Genomic DNA, 22,945 nt, shown 5'->3' with positions numbered 1-22,945 from the left:
CAAACACCACTACACTACACCCCCCCGGTCACTTATTAACCCCTGATCACCCCATATAGACTCCCTGATCACCCCCCTGTAAGGCTCCATTCAGACGTCCGTATGTGTTTTGCGGATCCGCAAAACACTGACACCGCGGATCTGCAAAACACGGACACCGGCAATGTGCTTTCCGCATTTTGCGGATCCGCACATTGCCAGAACCAGATAGAAAATGCCTTTTCTTGTCCGCAATTGCGAACAAGAATAGGACATGTTCTATAGGCTCTACAAAAAACGCAGTGTCCGCCCGATCAGGCCTGATCTTGTGCGCACACTTGTGTTCAGTCCGCCCCACCGCAGTGACGGAATATTTTTTTTTCTGATCACTGCAAAAACACCGTAAAATCGCTGCGGCGCTATAGAAAAATCACTTTTGAGGGGCATGGCGAGTTCATAGAAGTTAGCGGAAATTTTTATGTTTTTTTTTGTATATTTCTTACAAAGTCTCATATTCCACTAACTCGTGACAAAAAATAAAATCTCACATGAACTCACCATACCCATCACGGAATCCAAATGCGTAAAAAATGTTAGACATTTATATTCCAGACTTCTTCTCATGCTTTAGGGCCCCTAAAATGCCAGGGCAGTATAAATACCCCACATGTGACCCCATTTTGGAAAGAAGACACCCCAAGGTATTCCGTGAGGGGTATGGTGAGTTCTTGTAAAATTTTATTTTTTGTCACAAGTTAGTGGAATATGAGACTTTGTAAGAAAAAAATAAACTTTCCGCTAACTTGTGCCAAAAAAATATATATCCTAGGAACTCGCCATGCATCTCACGGAATACCTTGGGGTGTCTTCTTTCCAAAATGGGGTCACTTGTGGGGTATTTATACTGCCCTGGCATTTTAGGGGCCCTAAAGGGTGAGAATCCATATGCCTAAAAATGCCCTCCTAAAAGATACTCTTTGGAATTTGGGCCCCTTTGCGCACCTAGGCTGCAAAAAAGTGTCACACATGTGGTATTGCCGTACTCAGGAGAAGTAGGGAAATGTGTTTTGGGGTGTATTTTTACATATACCGAAACTTTGTGTGAGAAATATCTGTCAAATGACAACTTTGTATACAAAAATGGGAAAAGTTGTCTTTTAGAGAGATATTTCTCTCACCCAGCATGGGTATATGTAAAAAGACACCCCAAAACACATTGCCCTACTTCTTCTGAGTACGTTTATACCACCTGTGTGACACTTTTTTGCATCCAAGATGCGCAAAGGGGCCCAATTTCCAATGAGTACTTTCAAGATTTCACAGGGCATTTTTACGAATTTGGATTCCAAACTACTTCTCACGCTTTAGGGCCCCTAAAATGCCAGGACAGTATAAATACCCCACATGTGACCCCATTTTGGAAAGAAGACACCCCAAGGTATTCCGTGAGGGGTATGGTTAGTTCGTGTAAAATTTTATTTTTTGTAGTTAGTGGAATATGAGACTTTGTAAAAAAAATAAAAATATTTTCCGCTAACCTGTGACAAAAATTAAAAACTTCCATGAACTCACTATGCCCATCAGCGAATACCTTAGGGTGTCTACTTTCCGAAATGGGGTAATTTGTGGGGTGTTTCTACTGTCTGGGCATTGTAGAACCTCAGGAAACATGACAGGTGCTCAAAGTCAGAGCTGCTTCAAAATGCGGAAATTCACATTTTTGCACCATAGTTTGTAAACGCTATAACTTTTACCCAAACCAATAAATATACACTTATTGCATATTTTTTTTTATCAAAGACATGTAGAACAATAAATTTAGAGAAAAATGTATATAGAAATGTAGTTTTAATTGAAAAATTTTACAACAGAAAGTGAAAAATGAATTTTTTTTTGCAAAAATTTGGGTAAATTTCAATTAATATAAAATAAAGTAAAAATGTCAGCAGCAATGAAATACCACCAAATGAAAGTTCTATTAGTGAGAAGAAAAGGAGGTAAAATTCATATGGGTGGTAAGTTGTATGACCGAGCAATAAACCGTGAAAGTAGTGTAGTGCAGAATTGTAAAAAGTGGTCTGGTCATTAAGGGGGTTTAAGCTAGGGGAGCTGAGGTGGTTAAAGGGGTTGTCCCACAAAAAATATTCTACAGTTTTTAAACCAGCACCTGGATCTGAGTAATTTTGTAATTGCATGTAATTAAAAATTCTACAAAGCCACTGAGTTATTTAGTAAAATGTATATTTTATCGTGCAATTAACCACTTCACATCCGGGCCATTTGCCCCCTTCCTGACCAGGCCTAATTTTGCTAATCTGACATCTCACTTTATGTGGTAATAGCTTTGGAACGCTTTTACTTATCCAAGCCATTCAGAGATTGTTTTCTCATGCCACATTGTACTTCATGATGGTCATAATATTTCACCTTTTATTTATGAAAAAATCCCAAATTTACAAAAATTGTTGAATAATTTGCAATTTTCACAATTTCTATTTCTCTGCTTTTTAAAACAGAAAGTGATACCTCATAAAATATTTATTACTTAACATTTCCCATATGTGTCCTTTTACGTTGGCATCATTTTGGAAATGTCATATTTTTTTATTTTTTTTAGGACGTTAGAAGACTTAGAATTTTAGAAGCAATTCCTAAAGTTTTTAAGCAAATTGCCAAAACCCACTTTTTAAGGACCAGTTCAGGTCTGAAGTCACTTTGTGGGGCTTAGGCTATTTTCACACTTGTGGCAGTGTGATCCACAGGGCTATGAAAGACCCGACAGCTCCTGCACTCTCCCGGTGCAACCGCCGGGGCGGAACAGGAAGAGCATAGAGCTTCCTGCTCTGTATACACAGCGCTCGGTGAGCGCTGTGTATACAGCAATCTAGAAGGCAGGGACACCTGGGAACTGTCACTGCATTCTCTCTGGGTTGCCCTGCTGTCACTGACAGCGGGCAACCCAATCTGCAGCTGCACGATTAGCGTGAAGCTGCGATCTCTGAATGGACGTTCAGAAACGTCCATTCAGAGATAGAGAACCACCTCCCGGACGTTTATAGTCAACGGGCGGATGGGAGGTTGTTAATTTTTCTTATTTCTTTGTCCTGCTTGCTGGGAAGGCCGCACATGCTCAGTTTCATCCTTCTTCTGCCTCCTGAGCTGTGATAGGGAGAGCTGAGACACGCCCCCTTAGCTGTAGCAGAAAAGACACGCCCCTGAGCTGTCAGATTGATATAAATCTAGCAGAGCAATGAATGGGGAGATCTCTGGATCCATGTAAGGTACAGGGCTGGTTCTATCTTTGTTATAAAGAGATTGTCACGTCCTGTATGATGGGAAAACCCCTTTAAGAGTTGGTTTGAGTCAAGTCTGGTAAATTTTGCTATCGGATTTCTAGAATGGCTGCCTCCCTGAACGCAGTAATCATGATATAAAATCTGTCGATACCCTTTTCACAAACTTGCATTGTACTTAGCTTCCAGATGACAGAAAATCTGAATAGTAAGCTTTACAGAGCAGGAGGACTGTGCACATCCAGCGCAGAAGTCAGTGATATTGCAGGAAATGCACTTTAGTTGTTTTTTTTAATGGTCTTAATCAGAAGGTAAGTGCGTTTTATCGGGATCCTGCTGGGTATGTTTACCGCCATAAGTCAAGATCATCAATAATTCTGCCTACATGGCTGGCAGGAGGATCCCAGGCGAGCTCTCCGTGTCAAGTGACTGCAAATAGCACATTGCTTATTTGAGACCTCTTCTAAGATGTCATTTTGTCAGTCTGCGTTCTGAAATGTTTGGGTATGCTACCAATGAAGCGGGTGCGCTGGTGAACGCAAGATCTGAACTTATCACATGGCCGCAGTGCAGTCATCTTTACCTGTATAGAGTCAAGTAAAAATCCAGATGTGCTAAAGGGTATCCTTTAGTCACTTCCCACCCTTTGGCTTAGTTTTTTAGAAAATTGCAGAGGTACGGTATCTCTCAGAGAAAAAGAGCCAAATCGCTATCACCACCTAATGGAAGTGCCTCCCTATGAGTCAAAGTCTAACTTTTTAACAAGTCTTGGAGCATGAAATTGGAAAATAGCCAGATATCCATCCTTGACAGCTGTTTCGGGATGCTTGCCCCTCATCAGTGTGGAGTAGGATTCTGGCTGGCTCAGTGTGATGTCTTAGATGTATCTTAGGTGGCGGGGCTGAATCACCTTAAAGAGTAACTAAACTTTTGTATACATTTTTGTTAACCTGATTATGCCCTAATAACAGTTTTTGTAAGGCCTCTTTCACACTTGCGTTGTCCGGATCCGGCGTGTACTCCACTTGCCGGAATTACACGCCGGATCCGGAAAAACGCAAGTGTACTGAAAGCATTTGAAGACTGATCCGTCTTCAAAATGCGTTCAGTGTTACTATGGCAGCCAGGACGCTATTAAAGTCCTGGTTGCCATAGTAGGAGCGGGGAGCGGTATACTTACAGTCCGCGCGGCTCCCGGGGCGCTCCAGAGTGACATCAGAGCGCCCCATGCGCATGGATGACGTGCCATGCGATAACGTCATCCATGCGCCTGGGGCGCCCTGACGTCACCCTGGAGCGCCCCGGGAGCCGCACGGACTGTAAGTATACCTCTCCCCGCTACACTTTACCATGGCTGCCAGGACTTTAGCGTCCCGGCAGCCATAGTAACCATTGAGAAAAAGCTAAACGTTGCATCTGGCAATGCGCCGAAACGACGTTTAGCTTAAGGCCGGATCCGGATCAATGCCTTTCAATGGGCATTCATTCCGGATCCGGCCTTGCGGCAAGTCTTCAGTTTTTTTGGCCGGAGCAAAAAGCGCAGCATGCTGCGGTATTTTCTCCGGCCAAAAAACGTTCCGTTCCGGAACTGAAGACATCCTGATGCATCCTGAACGGATTTCACTCCATTTAGAATGCATTAGGATAATCCTGATGAGGATTCTTCCGGCATAGAGCCCCGACGACGGAACTCTATGCCGGAAGACAAGAACGCAGGTGTGAAAGAGCCCAAATAGTTTATTCATGTATTTTTATTACACTTTTCCCTCCCTAAAGCGCACGTTTTGCTGTGCACTTAAAATCTATTTTTCTGTACGCCACTGACTGCTCAGCGGTCTCCGGTGTACAGAGTAAACATTTTATCAATGGGGCCGCAGCGCAGGGAGTACGGGAAGGAGTGCATATTGCTTCTCCTGACCGTGCCCCTGGAGGATTACGAACTCCTGGCATAGCACATGGGTACTCTGTAACAATGAGCGGAGCTCAGGATTAGCTGAGCGGAGTGGGCTCCTGCCTGCTTCCCTAAACTAAGGCCCCTTGTAGACGAGCGTGTCCGGATTCATTGCGAATGCATTTAGTGAAAAATGTGCGATTTCACAGGCAAAGTCATTCAGTTTTGCCTGCGATCGCGTTCAGTTGTTCAGTTTTTATCGCTCTGGTGCAATGCATTTTGATGCGTTTTGCATGCGCGTGATAAAAAACTGAATGTATACAAATAACATCTCTTAGCAGCCATCCGTGAAAGCTTGCGGATGCTATGCGGTTTTCACGCAGCTACATTCACTTTTATGGGGCTAGCATTGTGTGAAAATCACAGAATATAGAACATGCTGCGATTTTCACGCAACGCACAAGTGATGCGTGAAAACCAACGCACATGTACACAGTTCCATTGAAATGAATCGGTCCGGGTTCCGTGCGGGCGCAATGCGTTCACATCACGCATTGCACTCGCGCGAAAAACTCGCTCGTGTGAAAGGGGCCTAGCAGTCCTGCATGTCAGCTCTTAGCTTAGCAAATCAGGCAGGAGCCCGCCCCGCTCAGAGTACCCTTGTGCTGTGCCAGGATTTGGTAAACTGCCGGGGGGGGGGGGGGCACTGGCAAGAGCAGCAATATGCGCTCCTGCCCGTACTCACTGCGCTGCGGCCCCATTGCTAAAGATGTTAACTTTGTACTCCGTACACCGCTGAGCGGTGTTAAGAGAAGTAGTTTTTAAGCGCACAGTGAAACGTGCGCTTTGGGGGGGGGGGGGGGGATTGTAAGAAAAATACTAAATACATTAATAAACTATATTACAAAAAGTGTTATAAGGGCACTAGGGACAGGTTAACAAAAATGTATACAAAGGTTTAGTTACTGTTTAAAGAGACCAGCTGTAGGTCATCAGTATCTGATCGGTGAGGCACCAACAACCGGGACCCCCACCGGTCAGCTGTTTGGGAAGGTACCAGCGCTCGTTTTTGTGGGAGAAGCTGTAGTTTTCATTGGAATCATTTTGGAGTACATACAACTTTTTGATGGCTTTTTATTTCATTTTTTCACTTTTATTAAAAACTAGCATAAGGACCTGGCTTCGCACGGGTATATTTCATCTATTTCATTTCATGTTTGTGTGTGTCGTTAAGAGATATCGACAGTATCCCCCATAACAGTGACCTCTACAGCACTCTGCCCCTATAACAGTGAACTCCACAGTCCCCCACCCCTTAACACTGACCCCCTACAGTGCCCCGCCACTATAAAATGGGACCTCTACAGCAGCCCATCGCCTTTACTTTGACTTTCACAGCACCCCACTCCCTTGATAGTGACCTCCTCAGGGACCTGCCGCCTTACCAGTGACCTCCACAGCAGTTGCCCCTTTAATAGTGGCCCCTGCCCCCTTAACAGTGACCTCCACAGTGCCTGCCCCTTCAATGCTAGAGCTGTAGGACGACATGTGTCGCACAACATTTTGTCTAAATTTTTATAATGACATGTTGCGGTGCAACACCATAGACTATCATTATAAAAATTGTCGTGCGACACATGTAGCAGTGTAGTTGTGTCATGCAACTTATTGTGGTCATGTAGCCCTAGCCTAAAGCTGACCTACAGCAGTGAAGAAAAATGGCTGGTTTGTTATGAAAACTGTGTGTATGTGGAGACTAAGGACCTGCAGGCTTGTATTGGCTAATGCTGGTCATTTTTTGGGAATATCTCAGGAACGGTACGAGAGCTGTGACCCCACAAGATTTCTTTCCAGGTAGCAAGGGATGTTGAAATCGATTGTTGCATTTTTGAGTTATCGTGGAACATATACACATACATACATATACACTCGCCTAAAGAATTATTAGGAACACCATACTAATACGATGTTGGACCCCCTTTTGCCTTCAGAACTGCCTTAATTCTACGTGGCATTGATTCAACAAGGTGCTGATAGCATTCTTTAGAAATGTTGGCCCATATTGATAGGATAGCATCTTGCAGTTGATGGAGATTTGAGGGATGCACATCCAGGGCACGAAGCTCCCGTTCCACCACATCCCAAAGATGCTCTATTGGGTTGAGATCTGGTGACTGTGGGGGCCATTTTAGTACAGTGAACTCATTGTCATGTTCAAGAAACCAATTTGAAATGATTTGAGCTTTGTGACATGGTGCATTATCCTGCTGGAAGTAGCCATCAGAGGATGGGTACATGGTGGTCATGAAGGGATGGACATGGTCAGAAACAATGCTCAGGTAGCCCGTGGCATTTAAACGATTGCCAATTAGCACTAAGGGGCCTAAAGTGTGCCCAGAAAACATCCCCCACACCATTACACCACCACCACCAGCCTGCACAGTGGTAACAAGGCATGATGGATACATGTTCTCATTCTGTTTACGCCAAATTCGAACTCTACCATTTGAATGTCTCAACAGAAATCGAGACTCATCAGACCAGGCAACATTTTTCCAGTCTTCAACAGTCCAATTTTGGTGAGCTCGTGCAAATTGTAGCCTCTTTTTCCTATTTGTAGTGGAGATGAGTGGTACCCGGTGGGGTCTTCTGCTGTTGTAGCCCATCCGCCTCAAAGTTGTGCGTGTTGTGGCTTCACAAATGCTTTGCTGCACACCTCGGTTGTAACGAGTGGTTATTTCAGTCAACGTTGCTCTTCTATCAGCTGAATCAGTCGGCCCATTCTCCTCTGACCTCTAGCGTCAACAAGGCATTTTCGCCCACAGGACTGCCGCATACTGGATGTTTTTCCCTTTTCACACCATTCTTTGTAAACCCTAGAAATGGTTTTGCATGAAAATCCCAGTAACTGAGCAGATTGTGAAATACTCAGACCGGCCCGTCTGGCACCAACAACCATGCCACGCTCAAAATTGCTTAAATCACCTTTCTTTCCCATTCTGACATTCAGTTTGGAGTTCAGGAGATTGTCTTGACCAAGACCACAACCCTACATGCATTGAAGCAACTGCCATGTGATTGGTTGACTAGATAATCGCATCAATGAGAAATAGAACAGGTGTTCCTAATAATTCTGTAGGTGAGTGTATATACCGTATATGTCCTTTTTTATATATATATATATATATATATATTAGGGGTGCACCGAAATGAAAATTCTGGTCCGAAACCGAAAATTCAGGATGCCCTTGACCGAAAACCGAAACTGCCTTTTTGCCCAAATACTTTTAAAATACTTTTTTTTTAATGATTTTATAACAGTGCCATCCACAGACCCCCACCCACCCCATAACAGTGCCATCCACAGACCCCCCACCCCATAACAGTGCCATCCACAGACCCCCCCCCCCCCCCCCATTGCCGCTCCAGTACAGACTAGTTATAAAATGTGTACAATTAATAAGGATTCTATTCATGAGGCCCCCTCTGCAGTAGAACATTCAATATAGCCACATCCTACTCACAGGGCTGTTATCTTAATGCTGGCCGGCCGGGCAGACGAGCGGCAGCGTCACGACTGACGTCACATGCCTGCGCCGCCTCCTTCATTCAGAAAGTAGGCCGGGCACATGACGTCAGTCGTGACGCTGACGCTCGTCTGCCCGGCCGACTGACGTCACTTAGTAACGCTCCTGCTTCCTGAAGTGGGAGAAGCGTTACTAAGTGACCTCGCTGCCGCTCGCTGCAGTGCATTGCATTCATAGTGACAGTGAGTACAGAGGCCGGACCTGTTATCAATAGGAGAGAGATTGTTTCACACAGGAGTAAAATACTTTACACACAAAGACAGTTATGTGCGCAGTTTAGGACACATGAGGGGACACATAGGGCCATGAGGGGGACCAGCATAAGATGCTATGTGTCTTATGCTGGCCCCCCTCATGGCCCTATGTGTCATAGCACGCATCCCCTATAACAGCGTACTCCACAGATCCACCCCATAACAGTGCCATCCACAGATCCCCCATAACACTGTCCTTCACAGATCCCCCATAACACTGTCCTCCACAGATCCCCCATATAACAGCGTCCTCCACAGATCCCCCATATAACAGCGTCCTCCACAGATCCCCCATATAACAGCGTCCTCCACAGATCCCCCATATAACAGCGTCCTCCACAGATCCCCCATATAACAGCGTCCTCCACAGATCCCCCACAACACAGCGTCCTCCACAGATCCCCCACAACACAGCGTCCTCCACAGATCCCCCACAACACAGCGTCCTCCACAGATCCCCCACAACACAGCGTCCTCCACAGATCCCCCACAACACAGCGTCCTCCACAGATCCCCCACAACACAGCGTCCTCCACAGATCCCCCACAACACAGCGTCCTCCACAGATCCCCCACAACACAGCGCCCTCCACAGATCCCCCACAACACAGCGCCCTCCACAGATCCCCCACAACACAGCGCCCTCCACAGATCCCCCACAGCACAGCGCCATCCACAGATCCCCCACAGCACAGCGCCATCCACAGATCCCCCACAGCACAGCGCCATCCACAGATCCCCCACAGCACAGCGCCATCCACAGATCCCCCACAGCACAGCGCCATCCACAGATCCCCCACAGCACAGCGCCATCCACAGATCCCCCACAGCACAGCGCCATCCACAGATCCCCCACAGCACAGCGCCATCCACAGATCCCCCACAGCACAGCGCCATCCACAGATCCCCCACAGCACAGCGCCATCCACAGATCCCCCACAGCACAGCGCCATCCACAGATCCCCCACAGCACAGCGCCATCCACAGATCCCCCACAGCACAGCGCCATCCACAGATCCCCCACAGCACAGCGCCATCCACAGATCCCCCACAGCACAGCGCCATCCACAGATCCCCCACAGCACAGCGCCATCCACAGATCCCCACAGCACAGCGCCATCCACAGATCCCCCACAGCACAGCGCCATCCACAGATCCCCCACAGCACAGCGCCATCCACAGATCCCCCACAGCACAGCGCCATCCACAGATCCCCCACAGCACAGCGCCATCCACAGATCCCCCACAGCACAGCGCCATCCACAGATCCCCCACAGCACAGCGCCATCCACAGATCCCCCACAGCACAGCGCCATCCACAGATCCCCCACAGCACAGCGCCATCCACAGATCCCCCACAGCACAGCGCCATCCACAGATCCCCCACAGCACAGCGCCATCCACAGATCCCCCACAGCTCAGCGCCATCCACAGATCCCCCACAGCTCAGCGCCATCCACAGATCCCCCACAGCTCAGCGCCATCCACAGATCCCCCACAGCTCAGCGCCATCCACAGATCCCCCACAACTCAGCGCCATCCACAGATCCCCCACAACTCAGCGCCATCCACAGATCCCCCACAACTCAGCGCCATCCACAGATCCCCCACAACTCAGCGCCATCCACAGATCCCCCACAACTCAGCGCCATCCACAGATCCCCCACAACTCAGCGCCATCCACAGATCCCCCACAACTCAGCGCCATCCACAGATCCCCCACAACTCAGCGCCATCCACAGATCCCCCACAACTCAGCGCCATCCACAGATCCCCCACAACTCAGCGCCATCCACAGATCCCCCACAACTCAGCGCCATCCACAGATCCCCCACAACTCAGCGCCATCCACAGATCCCCCACAACACAGCGCCATCCACAGATCCCCCACAACACAGCGCCATCCACAGATCCCCCACAACTCAGCGCCATCCACAGATCCCCCACAACTCAGCGCCATCCACAGATCCCCCACAACTCAGCGCCATCCACAGATCCCCCACAACTCAGCGCCATCCACAGATCCCCCACAACTCAGCGCCATCCACAGATCCCCCACAACTCAGCGCCATCCACAGATCCCCCACAACTCAGCGCCATCCACAGATCCCCCACAACTCAGCGCCATCCACAGATCCCCCACAACTCAGCGCCATCCACAGATCCCCCACAACTCAGCGCCATCCACAGATCCCCCACAACTCAGCGCCATCCACAGATCCCCCACAACTCAGCGCCATCCACAGATCCCCCACAACTCAGCGCCATCCACAGATCCCCCACAACTCAGCGCCATCCACAGATCCCCCACAACTCAGCGCCATCCACAGATCCCCCACAACTCAGCGCCATCCACAGATCCCCCACAACTCAGCGCCATCCACAGATCCCCCACAACTCAGCGCCATCCACAGATCCCCCACAACTCAGCGCCATCCACAGATCCCCCACAACTCAGCGCCATCCACAGATCCCCCACAACTCAGCGCCATCCACAGATCCCCCACAACTCAGCGCCATCCACAGATCCCCCACAACTCAGCGCCATCCACAGATCCCCCACAACTCAGCGCCATCCACAGATCCCCCACAACTCCGCGCCATCCACAGATCCCCCACAACTCAGCGCCATCCACAGATCCCCCACAACTCAGCGCCATCCACAGATCCCCCACAACTATGTCATACCCAGCCGCGTCAGCGGCTCATATGGGAAAATCCAAGCAAATAGACCTCTAGCACAATTCCCTTAAAATATCGCATCGCATATCGTTATCGCAATTTTTAGGGCCCTAATCGCAATCGCTCAAAATTCCCATATCGTGCAGCCCTAATAAATAAATATATATATAATTTAGTTTTTTTTGTCGACATATTCTAATATCCATAACAGTTTTATTTTTTCATCCAGGCAGCTGTGTGAGAGCTTGTTTTTTTGCTTGACAAACCTGTTTTTATTGGTACCATTCTGGGTACATAGGAGTTTAATACACGTCCGCATAATGGGTCCTCATCTGTTCTGCAATTTTGCAGAACTGCTGCGGACCCATTCATTTTTAATGGGGCCGCAAAAGATGTGGACAGCTCACAGTGTCTTGTCCACATCCTGCAAAATAGAGCATGTCCTATTCTTGTCCGCAGCCACGGACAATAATAGGCATTTCTATCATAGAGCCAGCCATGTGCGGTTTGCAAAATGCGGAACGCACATGGCCGGTGTCAGTGTTTTATGGATCCGCAATTTGCGGACCGCAAAACAGTTGCGGACGTGTGAACGGACCCTTATAATGTGTTTTACCTGTCAGCATTAAACGGACAGTTTGCTTATTATGCCCTGCCTCTGGCTTCTATACATGGCAACCAGAAAAGCAATTTAGGTCTTTGATTGACATAGTTACCGTGGGACCATTTCCCCCGATCCTGTTACAGGGGACCCAAAGGGGTTCAAAAAGAGTTGACGGAGGGAGTTGACAACCGCTGCGGCATCTGAGGGGTTATACGGCTTTGTATTATCCTATCATATGCAGGAAGATAGTTAACACAAAGCACCGTACATGTATGGCACTGCTCAGGAGCTGAGCCTGTGCAGCTTCATGCATGTATGGCACTTTGCATTTTTTAAGGGCTCATGCACACAACCGTTGGCTATTTTGTGGTCCGCAAATCACGGATACCAGCCGTGTGTATTCTGCATTTTGCAGAACGGAACCACTGGTCCCTAATAGAACAGTTCTATCCGTGTACATAATGCGGACAATAATAGGACATGTTCTATAATTTTGCGGACGACACATAATGGACGTGCGGTTGCTGTCCGCATTGAAGTGAATGGTTCTGCATCCGATCTGCAAAAAATGCATGTCGTGTGCATGAGCCCTAAATGTATTTTTTATTCAGTGGAATTTATGCAGAATTGTGAATGCTTCCCACATTATGTAAAACTTTACTTTCCTGTGGCTGTGCCTGTTGCTCGGCATTTATGACAATGCGGCTCCTAAGCTACAACCTCTAAACGTTTTACTGCAGTATTCCTTCTACTGTACTCTGCCTCCCTCTAGTGGACAGAGAGAGATACTACAATTGCTGCAAAATGTGGAAAATTCCATGATTCCTGAATCTATTAACATCTAATTACAGATCTTTATGACCTCCATTTTTAAGACTGGAGAGTAATATACAGCTCCATATTTTAGCTTTCAATCTCTCCTGTTATGGTTATACAGTTATGGAATTGGAAGCAGGGGCGTTGCTAGGGTCTCAAAAGTTCCGGGGCCCAATCCCCAATGAATATGTCCTAGTTCTCTAAGTCAACCCCCCCCCCGTTCCCCCACATACAGCATTTTGCTGTACTGGTTATACAGCAGCACACACCTGTCACATCCAGGGCCTCCCTGGTGTTGTGTCCTTTTATGTAGATCTTCTCTGTCATCATCTTTTCCATTTGGTCCGTACAATTTCTGTCAGCCGCCTCGTCTCTGCAGAGTGTGACACACGGACATCTTAGCTTCCTCACATTTCTATTATCATCCCCAAACCTGGAGTCCTCACAGTGTTATCCTGCTGCTCGCTGTTCTCCCCAATACCCCCAAATTTTACCCTGAAGAAAAATTAGTACCCTCATAGTAATAGTGCTCCTCATAGTCCCACCAATAGTAATTCTCATCTAGAATGCCCTCATTAGTATCACTGCCCCCAACAGTGATAATGCTCCCCAAGAGTGCCCCCATTAGTAGAAAAGCCCTCCAGTATTAATAATGCTCACAGAGCCCGCAGTAGAAATAAGGCCCCCTAGTGGTAATAATGCTCTCTACAGACCCCTCAGTAGTAATAAGGCCCTCACAGTGCTCTTAATAGATAAAAAGCGGATCTATAAGTCCTTCCTATAGAGACCCCAGTAGTAATAAGACGCCTATAACGTCCCCTGGGTGTGCAGTGCACCCTGTAGTTATATTCCTCCCTCCACCATACAGTCCAATGCAAATAACATCACACCATCTCTCCTGCCCTCTCCAAAATACAGTCCTACGTAAATAGCATCACTCCCTTCAGCCCCTCCACCATACAGTCCCATCTAAATAACACTATTTCCCTCCCTCTGCCATACAGTCCCATGTAAATAACATCACACCATCTCTCAGCCCCCTCCAAAATAGTCCCATGTAAATAACATCACCTCCTCCCCAGCCGCATTCAACATACAGTCCCAAGTAAATAAAATCACCCCCTCCCCAGCCGCCTCCAACATGCAACCCCATGTAAACATCACCCCCTCAATATTCAGTTCCAAGTAAATAACATAATTCCCCTCCGCTTGCCATCTTCAACATACAGTCCCATGTAAATAACATCACTCCCACCCTCAGACCCCTGTAATATTCAGTCCAATGTAAATAACATCACTCCCTCCCACAGCCGCCATCAACATACAGTCCCATGTAAATAACATGACCCCCTCCCTAGCCACTTCCAACATACAGTCCCATGTAAATAACATCCCTCCCTTCAGCCCTAACATACAGTCCCAGTTAAATAACCACAACTCCCAGCATTGCTCTGCCTCTCCCTTCACTTAGAGTACTTTCACACTAGCGTTATTCTTTTCCGGCACTGAGTTCCCTCAAAAGGGCTCTATGTCGGAAAAGAACTGATCAGGCATATCCCTATGCATTCTGAATGGAAAGAAATCCGTTCAGTTTGGATCAGTATGCCTTCCGTTCAGAGACTGTCAGGCGTTTTGGCCAGACATAATACCGCAGCATGCTGCGGTATTATGTCCGCCCAAAATGCCTGATCAGTCGCCGGAATGCCGGATCCGGCATTAATTCCCATTGACTTGCATTAGTGCCGGATCCGGCATTAATTCCCATTGACTTGCATTAGTGCCGGATCCGGCATTAATTCCCATTGACTTGCATTAGTGCCGGATCCGGCATTAATTCCCATTGACTTGCATTAGTGCCGGATCCGGCATTAATTCCCATTGACTTGCATTAGTGCCGGATCCGGCATTAATTCCCATTGACTTGCATTAGTGCCGGATCCGGCATTAATTCCCATTGACTTGCATTAGTGCCGGATCCGGCATTAATTCCCATTGACTTGCATTAGTGCCGGATCCGGCATTAATTCCCATTGACATGCATTAGTGCCGGATCCGGCATTGCAAAACAACTAAAGGACGGATCCGTCCTTCCCGTCTGCGCATGCACAGACCGGGAAAACTGTGAAAAAGACTGCAAGATAGATCCGTCCATCCGCATGACAAGTGGAGAGACGGATCCGTTCTTGCAATGCATTTGTAGATGGATCCGCACCCGGATCCGTCTACAAATGCTGTCAGTTGTCACACTGATCGGCGGATCCGGCAGGCAGCTCCAACGACGGAACTGCCTGCCGATCACACTAATGCTAGTGTGAAAGTACCCTTACCTCTCCTCATGTAGCAGACATCACCGCAGCTTCTTCCCCCAGGACTTCTCCTCTTCATTACCATCCTCCCATGCACTGGTCACATGATGGTGACATCATCGCAGGTCCTTCTCACCGCTGCTTCTCATCTGCGGACACCTCTGCCAGCCCCTCTACTCCCTGTGGGACCTACTAAGCACCCGACTCACGCTGATCTTGATTAAGTGATGGTCACGCAAGTATAATAGATTACCAGGGTGCGCGATGCACCAGGTGATTCATGCTCACAGTATACCAGCAGGATTGGGATCGATGGTATTAATATCAGCAGAATTTACCCTGATTTTGCAGGTTTATGTGCATCTTGTTTAAATCCATCAGGATGCAGATTTGGATGTGGGAGTATACATTTAAGGGTTATGTCATCAGAGGCATTGGAGGATAATCATATAATGGCTATGTTTGGTGTAGTTATCGTCATTACAATACAGATTATCAATTGAACCTTAATTGATTCATCAGCTATTTAGCTGTCCGCCATTATGTTTTGTTAGTGAGTATTGTGCTCCTAATATCTGTCATTATTTTGTCTAAGGTTTTTTTTGACAATTATTTGAGGTGACGGGCATCTTTTGTGTTGGTATGTCTCCTGAGGAGCCTGTAATTAATTAGGCGAAACGCGTAGAGACTGATTAAGGACATTTTGCATGTTTCATTTTTATGTATTTGCTTTAAATTATTATTTTCTTTGTTGTACATTATTTGGTGGATTATGTCACCTTAATTGGGACACTAATTTTGTTTATTATTTTTGGCAACTTATAGTAGTCTAGGTTCAGATCCAAGGCCACTATTCCACATTGTTGGAATATATCCCATTGTCAGGGCCATCCTAGGGTCTTTAGGGAGGCACGAGACACGGCATCGCCCCTATCGGGGCGGCTATTCCATTTGCGGGTAGGGCGGCAGAGATAGGGACATTATTAGGGATACTGCCCCACACCCTATAGCAATGCTATGTCTACTATTACCCACCTACAATCATATGAGATCGGAATAAAATGTTGCTTTACTTTTTGAAGTATTTTTTTCTTTATTGTATATCTATATGGGTGAAATGATATTAAATAATGAATTAAAGGTTATGTTTTAGAATAGTGGTTTCCCAGTAAGTCCTTCTCAGCCACTGCCTGTTTTTTTGGTCACATGACCTGTGATGTCATCACAGGTCCTTCAGCTCTTCCAGTGCATTAGATTCAATAGTATTGCCGTCCTGGGGATGGCAATACAGTTGTATCTAGCAGGCAGGCTGGACATTCGGGGCCTGGGACAAAACATCAGGCACCCAGACCCCCAATGTTTTAACCTAGCAAGGCCCTGGCTGGAAGTAAGGGAACACTGTTGCCTGGTGAAGCTTTCTCTTCTCTACTTTTCAGTTAGATGAGGTTACAGTTATAGAGTATTAATATCCATGTGTTTGTTGTATATTGGTCAGAAGATCCTTTACTATGTGACATTATATTATAACATACTTATATTATGCTGTTTATTTTCTTTTTTGCTGCTGTAATTACATGATCTTGATTTTCTGTTTTTTGTGTTAGTTTTTAGAAGGCGACTAGGACGTTGAGCACAGCCTCCGAAGCTGGCTCCATGTATCCAGAATCCACCACAGACTCCCCAGCTAGACTTTCACTGCGACAGACTGGCTCTCCAGGAATGATTTACAGGTAAGTGTTACTGTGGTTTATAATCATTATTATAATACAAAAAATACTGCACCAAGAAGATGATGATGGAAGATGTGAATGTAATGATGATACATGTAAGTGATTACAATATTAGAGCGGAAGGAGATGTTTATTGGGGAAAACTGTGCAATTGATAGGAGGCTGTAGGACCCTGCATGCCCACCTCTAGCCTGGATACAAGATGAGATATATACGGTTGGGCATGGAGACATACAGGTCCCATATGGTATCCTGTGTCACATTTGCCCAGAGATGTTGCAGCTGGGCCTATAGATCCTGCAATTGTAGGTTGGTGAAGATGGCGTCCCAGCTGGTCCCATAAATGCTCGATTTGCGATGAATCTGGGTACCGGGCAGGGCATGTAAGCATTGTAATCTGGTGAAAACATTCCTGGGAAAACCTTGCTGTGTGTGGACGAGCATTATCCTCCTGAAAAATGCCAGCTGGAAACCCTACCATGTGAGAAGCACACACATATGGCCCCACATATCACTGAGCTGTTACTGTCCCTCGTATCACTGCTGTCACGTACCGGGGACCAGACCAGCCCACGTGTCACGTGACAAGGGTTTCCCAAGCCCTTCAGGACGATTCACCTCATGCCCTGCACCAGGCCGTAACTCGAGCATAAATCGCCACCTAAAGCCTGCAAGCACACCCACGCAATAACACTAAACTTTTGCCGCCACCACCTTCCCCGTATAAGGTCGACAGAACACCCCTGAGTGTTCCACTCGCAAGCAGACACACACGCACGATAGTAGGCCTCACGGAAAATCAACATGCAGCCTCAGACCGCACACAAACTCTTCATGGAGCTAATAGGTTCTTAAAGGGCTTCTGTCACCCCACTAAACTCATTATTATAATTTTTTTGTGTACTTATAATCCCTATCCTGCGATATTGCTATACATTGTTATTAATAATTTTCGTTCAGTAGATTTGGCAAAAAACATACTTTTATGATATGCTAATTACCTGTCTACCAGCAAGTAGGGCGTCTACTTGCTGGTAGCAGCCGCAGAAAACTGCCCCCTCCTCCTGTTGATTGACAGGGCCAGCAGCGATCTCCTCCTCCGGCTGGCCCTGTCAGCATTTCAAAAATCGCATGCCTGTGTTGATTCGGCGCAGGCGCTCTGAGATAAGGAGGCTCGCTTCCTCAGCACTCCCTCAGTGCACCTGCGCCGATGACGTCACCGAAAGAAAAGACGTCATCTGCGCAGGCTCACTGAGGGAGTGCTGAGGGGGCGAGCCTCCTTCTCTCAGAGCGCCTGCGCAAAATCAACACAGGTGCGCAATTTTTGAAATGCTGACAGGGCCAGCCGGAGGAGGAGATCGCTGCTGGCCCTCTCAATCAACAGGAGGAAGGGGCGGTTTTCTGCAGCTGCTACCAGCAAGTAGACGCCCTACTTGCTGATAGACAGGTAATTAGCATATCATAAAAGTAAGTTTTTTGCCAAATCTACTGAACGAAAATTATTAATAACATAATGTATAGCAATATCGCAGGATAGGGATTATCAGTACACAAAAAAAAAAAAAATTAGTTTAGTGGGGTGACAGAAGCCCTTTAAGGTTACAAGAAAAACCATCAAACTTTTAGGTTTAATGTATAAAAAATAGACAGCACTTGGTTACAAAAAATGATTAACAAGAGACATACATAAATAGCAAACAATTGTAAAATAAAAAGGAGAAAACAAAGAAAGTTCTAATACTTAACATTTGTGTGGTAAAAGTCCTTTCCTCCCAGGAGATTTGGGCAGAGTAATGGTGCACAAATCAATTCGATTGGATCTCCCACTTTGTGACACCGAGATATCCAGGGATTGCATTTTTATGCCTTTACTCCAGGGGCAGGCCTGAGGGGGATTCTCACTCCCACCTGGCCAACTAGGGAACAGATATGAAAATATCAAAAAGATAGTTTCCCAGTTGCCCTGGTGAAGATACAGACCCCAGCCCTTCTTCATCATTCAAATCTCATCGTTCTGAGTCCTAGGATATCAAACGCTACGCGTCCAGGACACTCGGAAGATGAGATCCTTATTTTAAGAAGATGAAGGCGAGTTGATATGCCATGTCTGGTGTCTATGCGATGCCCCCATCATACCAGAGATGATAAGCTAGATTTTGGGGACATCCGATCCATCCGGAACAAGTTATGAAGGATTATGGTTCAGGCTCTGTTTAGGAAGCCCCCATACTGATACAAGGCGCCAAAGAGTCTGCTGTCCCCTGTCCTGAGTGTGACCAGCAAACGAGCCCATCCTCGTTAGCTTCTCTGTGCTAACTACCCCCCAGAGAGCAGGCTGCTGTTTTCCCAGGTATGAGGAAGACATCTCGGCCTATATCCAGCCTTAAACCAATTCATCAATGGCTGCTGGCCTGGCAACACAAATACATAAATACATACTGTATATATGTGAATCACACCAGAACATGTTACACCACAAGACATAACCATAAAACATATATTATCACACCAAACATTATAATAACTAGGAATTAGGTGGTCTTTATTCCTGACAACTACTAAGGGTGACCGACTGGTATGCAATGGCTCCCCAGATCATCACACCAGCAGTTGGGGCAGTGTCGCTCCACAGTAAAGGCAGGTGTGAAGCGATCACCACAAAACCTCCATACTTGAATCCAACCATCATGGGATCCCACAAAGTACCTGAATTCATGGCTAAATACGATATGGTTCCAAGTCCATAGCAGCCCAGGTTTCTCCTTCACAACACCACTGCAAATGAAGGCGACGGTGGCTTGCTGTCAAAGGCAGGACAATTAATGGGTCCAGTGACGACAAATTTCCTTCTCCAGAGCGCATGTAAAATTACCAGGCAGAGACAAGCATGTAATGAAGGTGCCACCTGTGTCTGGATGGTGCACAACAAACCTGTGGGAGCCGCTCATGCTTACTGGATCAAGCGATCCTCTCTACTGTTGATCAGTATGGGGCTTCCGGAGCCTGTTTTCTGTGTGTGCGTGCCCTCACCTAGCCATTGCTTCCAACAGGTAGTGGGTTTGTTGAAAGGACCATCCTGCTTCTCACTCTAGTGATGTACCCCTTCTCAAAGTCAACAATTTCTCACCAAGAGGTACACTACCAAAAGGTAGCCCCTGAGAGCCTTTTTATAGGGCAGAGGGGGAAGCACTGCATGCTTATTTTTCAGCAATCCAATATTTCTATCTGGGTGCATTATGTTTATTTGTCAATGAGTGTATATCATTTATAAGTTTTCCTAGTTTATTATTCTTTAGTATGGTTCGTTATACAGTCAGGTCTATAAATATTGGGACATCGACACAATTCTAAAATTTTTGGCTCTATACGCCACCACAATGGATTTGAAATGAAACAAACAAGATGTGCTTTAACTACAGACTGTCAGCTTTAATTTGAGGGTATTTACATCCAAATCAGGCGAACGGTGTAGGAATTACAACAGTTTGCATATTTGCCTCCCACTTGTTAAGGGACCAAAAGTAATGGGACTTGGCTTCTCAGCTCTTCCGTGGCCAGGTGTCTGTTATTCCCTCATTATACCAATTACAATGAGCAGATAAAAGGTTCAGAGTTCATTTCAAGTGTGCTATTTGCATTTGGAATCTGTTGCTGTCAACTCTCAAGATGAGATCCAAAGAGCTGTCACTATAAGTGAAGCAAGCCATCATTAGGCTGAAAAAACAAAACGAACCCATCAGAGAGATAGCAAAAACATTAGGCGTGGCCAAAACAACTGTTTGGAGCATTTTTTAAAAGAAGTAACGCATCGGTGAGCTGAGCAACACCAATAGACCCGCAAGACCACGGAAAACAACTGTGGTGAATGACCGAAGAATTATTTCCCTGGTGAAGAAAACACCCTTCACAACAGTTGGCCAGATCAAGAACACTCTCCAGGAGGTAGGTGTGTGTGTGTCAAAGTCAACAATCAAGAGAAGACTTCACCAGAGTGAGCCTCAAAAACAGGAAGGCCAGATTAGAGTTCGACAAACGACATCTAAAAAAGCCTTCACAGTTCTGGAACAACATTCTATGGACAGATGAGACCAAGATCAACTTGTACCAGAGTGATGAGAAGAGTATGGAGAAGGAAAGGAACTGCTCATGATCCTAAGCATACCACCTCATCAGTGAAGCATGGTGGTGGTAGTGTCATGGCGTGGGCATGCATGGCTGCCAATGGAACTGGTTCTCTTGTATTTATTGATGTTGTGACTGCTGACAAAAGCAGCAGGATGAATTCTGAAGTGTTTCGGGAAATATTATCTGCTCATATTCAGCCAAATGCTTCAGAACTCATTGGACGGCGCTTCACAGTTCAGATGGACAATGACCCAAAGCATACTGCAAAAGCAACCAAGTTTTTAAGGGAAAGTAGTGGAATGTTATGCAATGGCCAAGTCAATCACCTGACCTGAATCCGATTGAGCATGCATTTCACTTGCTGAAGACAAAACTGAAGGGAAAATGCCCCAAGAACAAGCAGTAACTGAGGACAGTTGCACAGTAGAGGCCTGGCAGAGCATCACCAGGGATGAAACCCAGCGTCTGGTGATGTCTATGCGATCCAGACTTCAGGCTGTAATTGACTGCAAAGGATTTGCAACCAAGTATTAAAAAGTGAAAGTTTGATTTATGATTATTATTCCGTCCCATTACTTTTGGCCCCTTAACAAGTAGGAGGCACATATGCAAACTGTTGTAATTCCTACACCGTTCACCGGATTTGGATGTAAATACCCTCAAATTAAAGCTGACAGTCTGCAGTTAGAGCACGTCTTGTTTGTTTTATTTCAAATCCATTGTGGTGGTGTATAGAGCCAAAAATGTTAGAATTGTGTCGAAGTCCCAATATTTATTGACCTGACTGTATATCTGTTATAATTGAAGGATGGTTATATTGTGGATGATTGTCTAGTATTTCTAAATGTAGCTGCTGCACAGTTAGCTCCCAGCATCCTAGGCAAACGGCTGATTTTGCTGGGGACAGCCATGGCCAGCATTTACTGTAGCAGCAGGATTAAGGCCTCTTTCACACGGGCGTCATGTTTTTGGCCCGGATAAGATGCGGGTGCGTTGCGGGAAAATGCACGATTTTTCCACGCGAGTGCACAGAAGTTCGGGTTTGGGTTAGGTGTTGTGTAGATTTTATTATTTTCCCTTATAACATGGTTATAAGGGAAAATAATAGCATTCTTAATACAGAATGCATAGTACGATAGGGCTGGAGGGGTTAAAAAAATAATAATAATTTAACTCTCCTTAATCCACTTGCTCGCGCAGCACGGCTTCTCTTCTGTCTTCTTCTTTGATGAATAGGACCTTTTGATGACATCACTGCGTTAATCACATGGTCCATCACATGATCCATCACCTTGGTGATGGATCATGTGACGGACCATGTGATGAGTGCAGTGACGTCACCACAGGTCCTTTTCCTGTGCACAGCAAAGATGAAGACAGAAGAGAAGCCGGGCTGCGCGAGCAAGTGGATTAAGGTGAGTTAAATTATTATTATATTTTTTTTTAACCCCTCCAGCTCTATTGTACTATGCATTCTATACAATTACATTCTGTACATTCTGTGCATTAATACACTCTGCATTAAGAATGCTATTATTTTCCCTTATAACCATGTTATAAGGGAAAATAATCATCGGGTCCCCATCCCGATCGTCTCCTAGCAACCGTGCGTGTAAATCGCACCGCATCCGCACTTGCTTGCGGATGCTTGCGATTTTCACGCAGCCCCATTCACTTCT

The 22,945-nt window shown here is 46.3% G+C and overlaps 1 protein-coding gene across 4 annotated transcripts in view; it reads left to right on the top strand.

The window, feature by feature from the left end:
• The window catches only part of KCNAB2 (potassium voltage-gated channel subfamily A regulatory beta subunit 2), a 261,952-nt gene that overhangs the window by 75,735 nt on the left and 163,272 nt on the right, over positions 1-22,945 (top strand). For all 4 annotated transcript variants that reach the window (XM_044282161.1, XM_044282157.1, XM_044282160.1 and 1 more), the window contains exon 2: positions 17,016-17,141. In XM_044282161.1, the coding sequence (XP_044138096.1) occupies positions 17,065-17,141 (77 nt within the window). In that variant the 5' untranslated portion in view covers positions 17,016-17,064. The remainder of the gene's footprint in view (positions 1-17,015; positions 17,142-22,945) is intronic.

The sequence above is a fragment of the Bufo gargarizans genome, chromosome 2, assembly GCF_014858855.1.
Source record: "Bufo gargarizans isolate SCDJY-AF-19 chromosome 2, ASM1485885v1, whole genome shotgun sequence".
Taxonomy (NCBI): Eukaryota; Metazoa; Chordata; class Amphibia; order Anura; family Bufonidae; genus Bufo; species Bufo gargarizans.
Note: the sequence above shows the minus strand (reverse complement) of the source record. Positions and strands in the feature narration are given on the sequence as shown.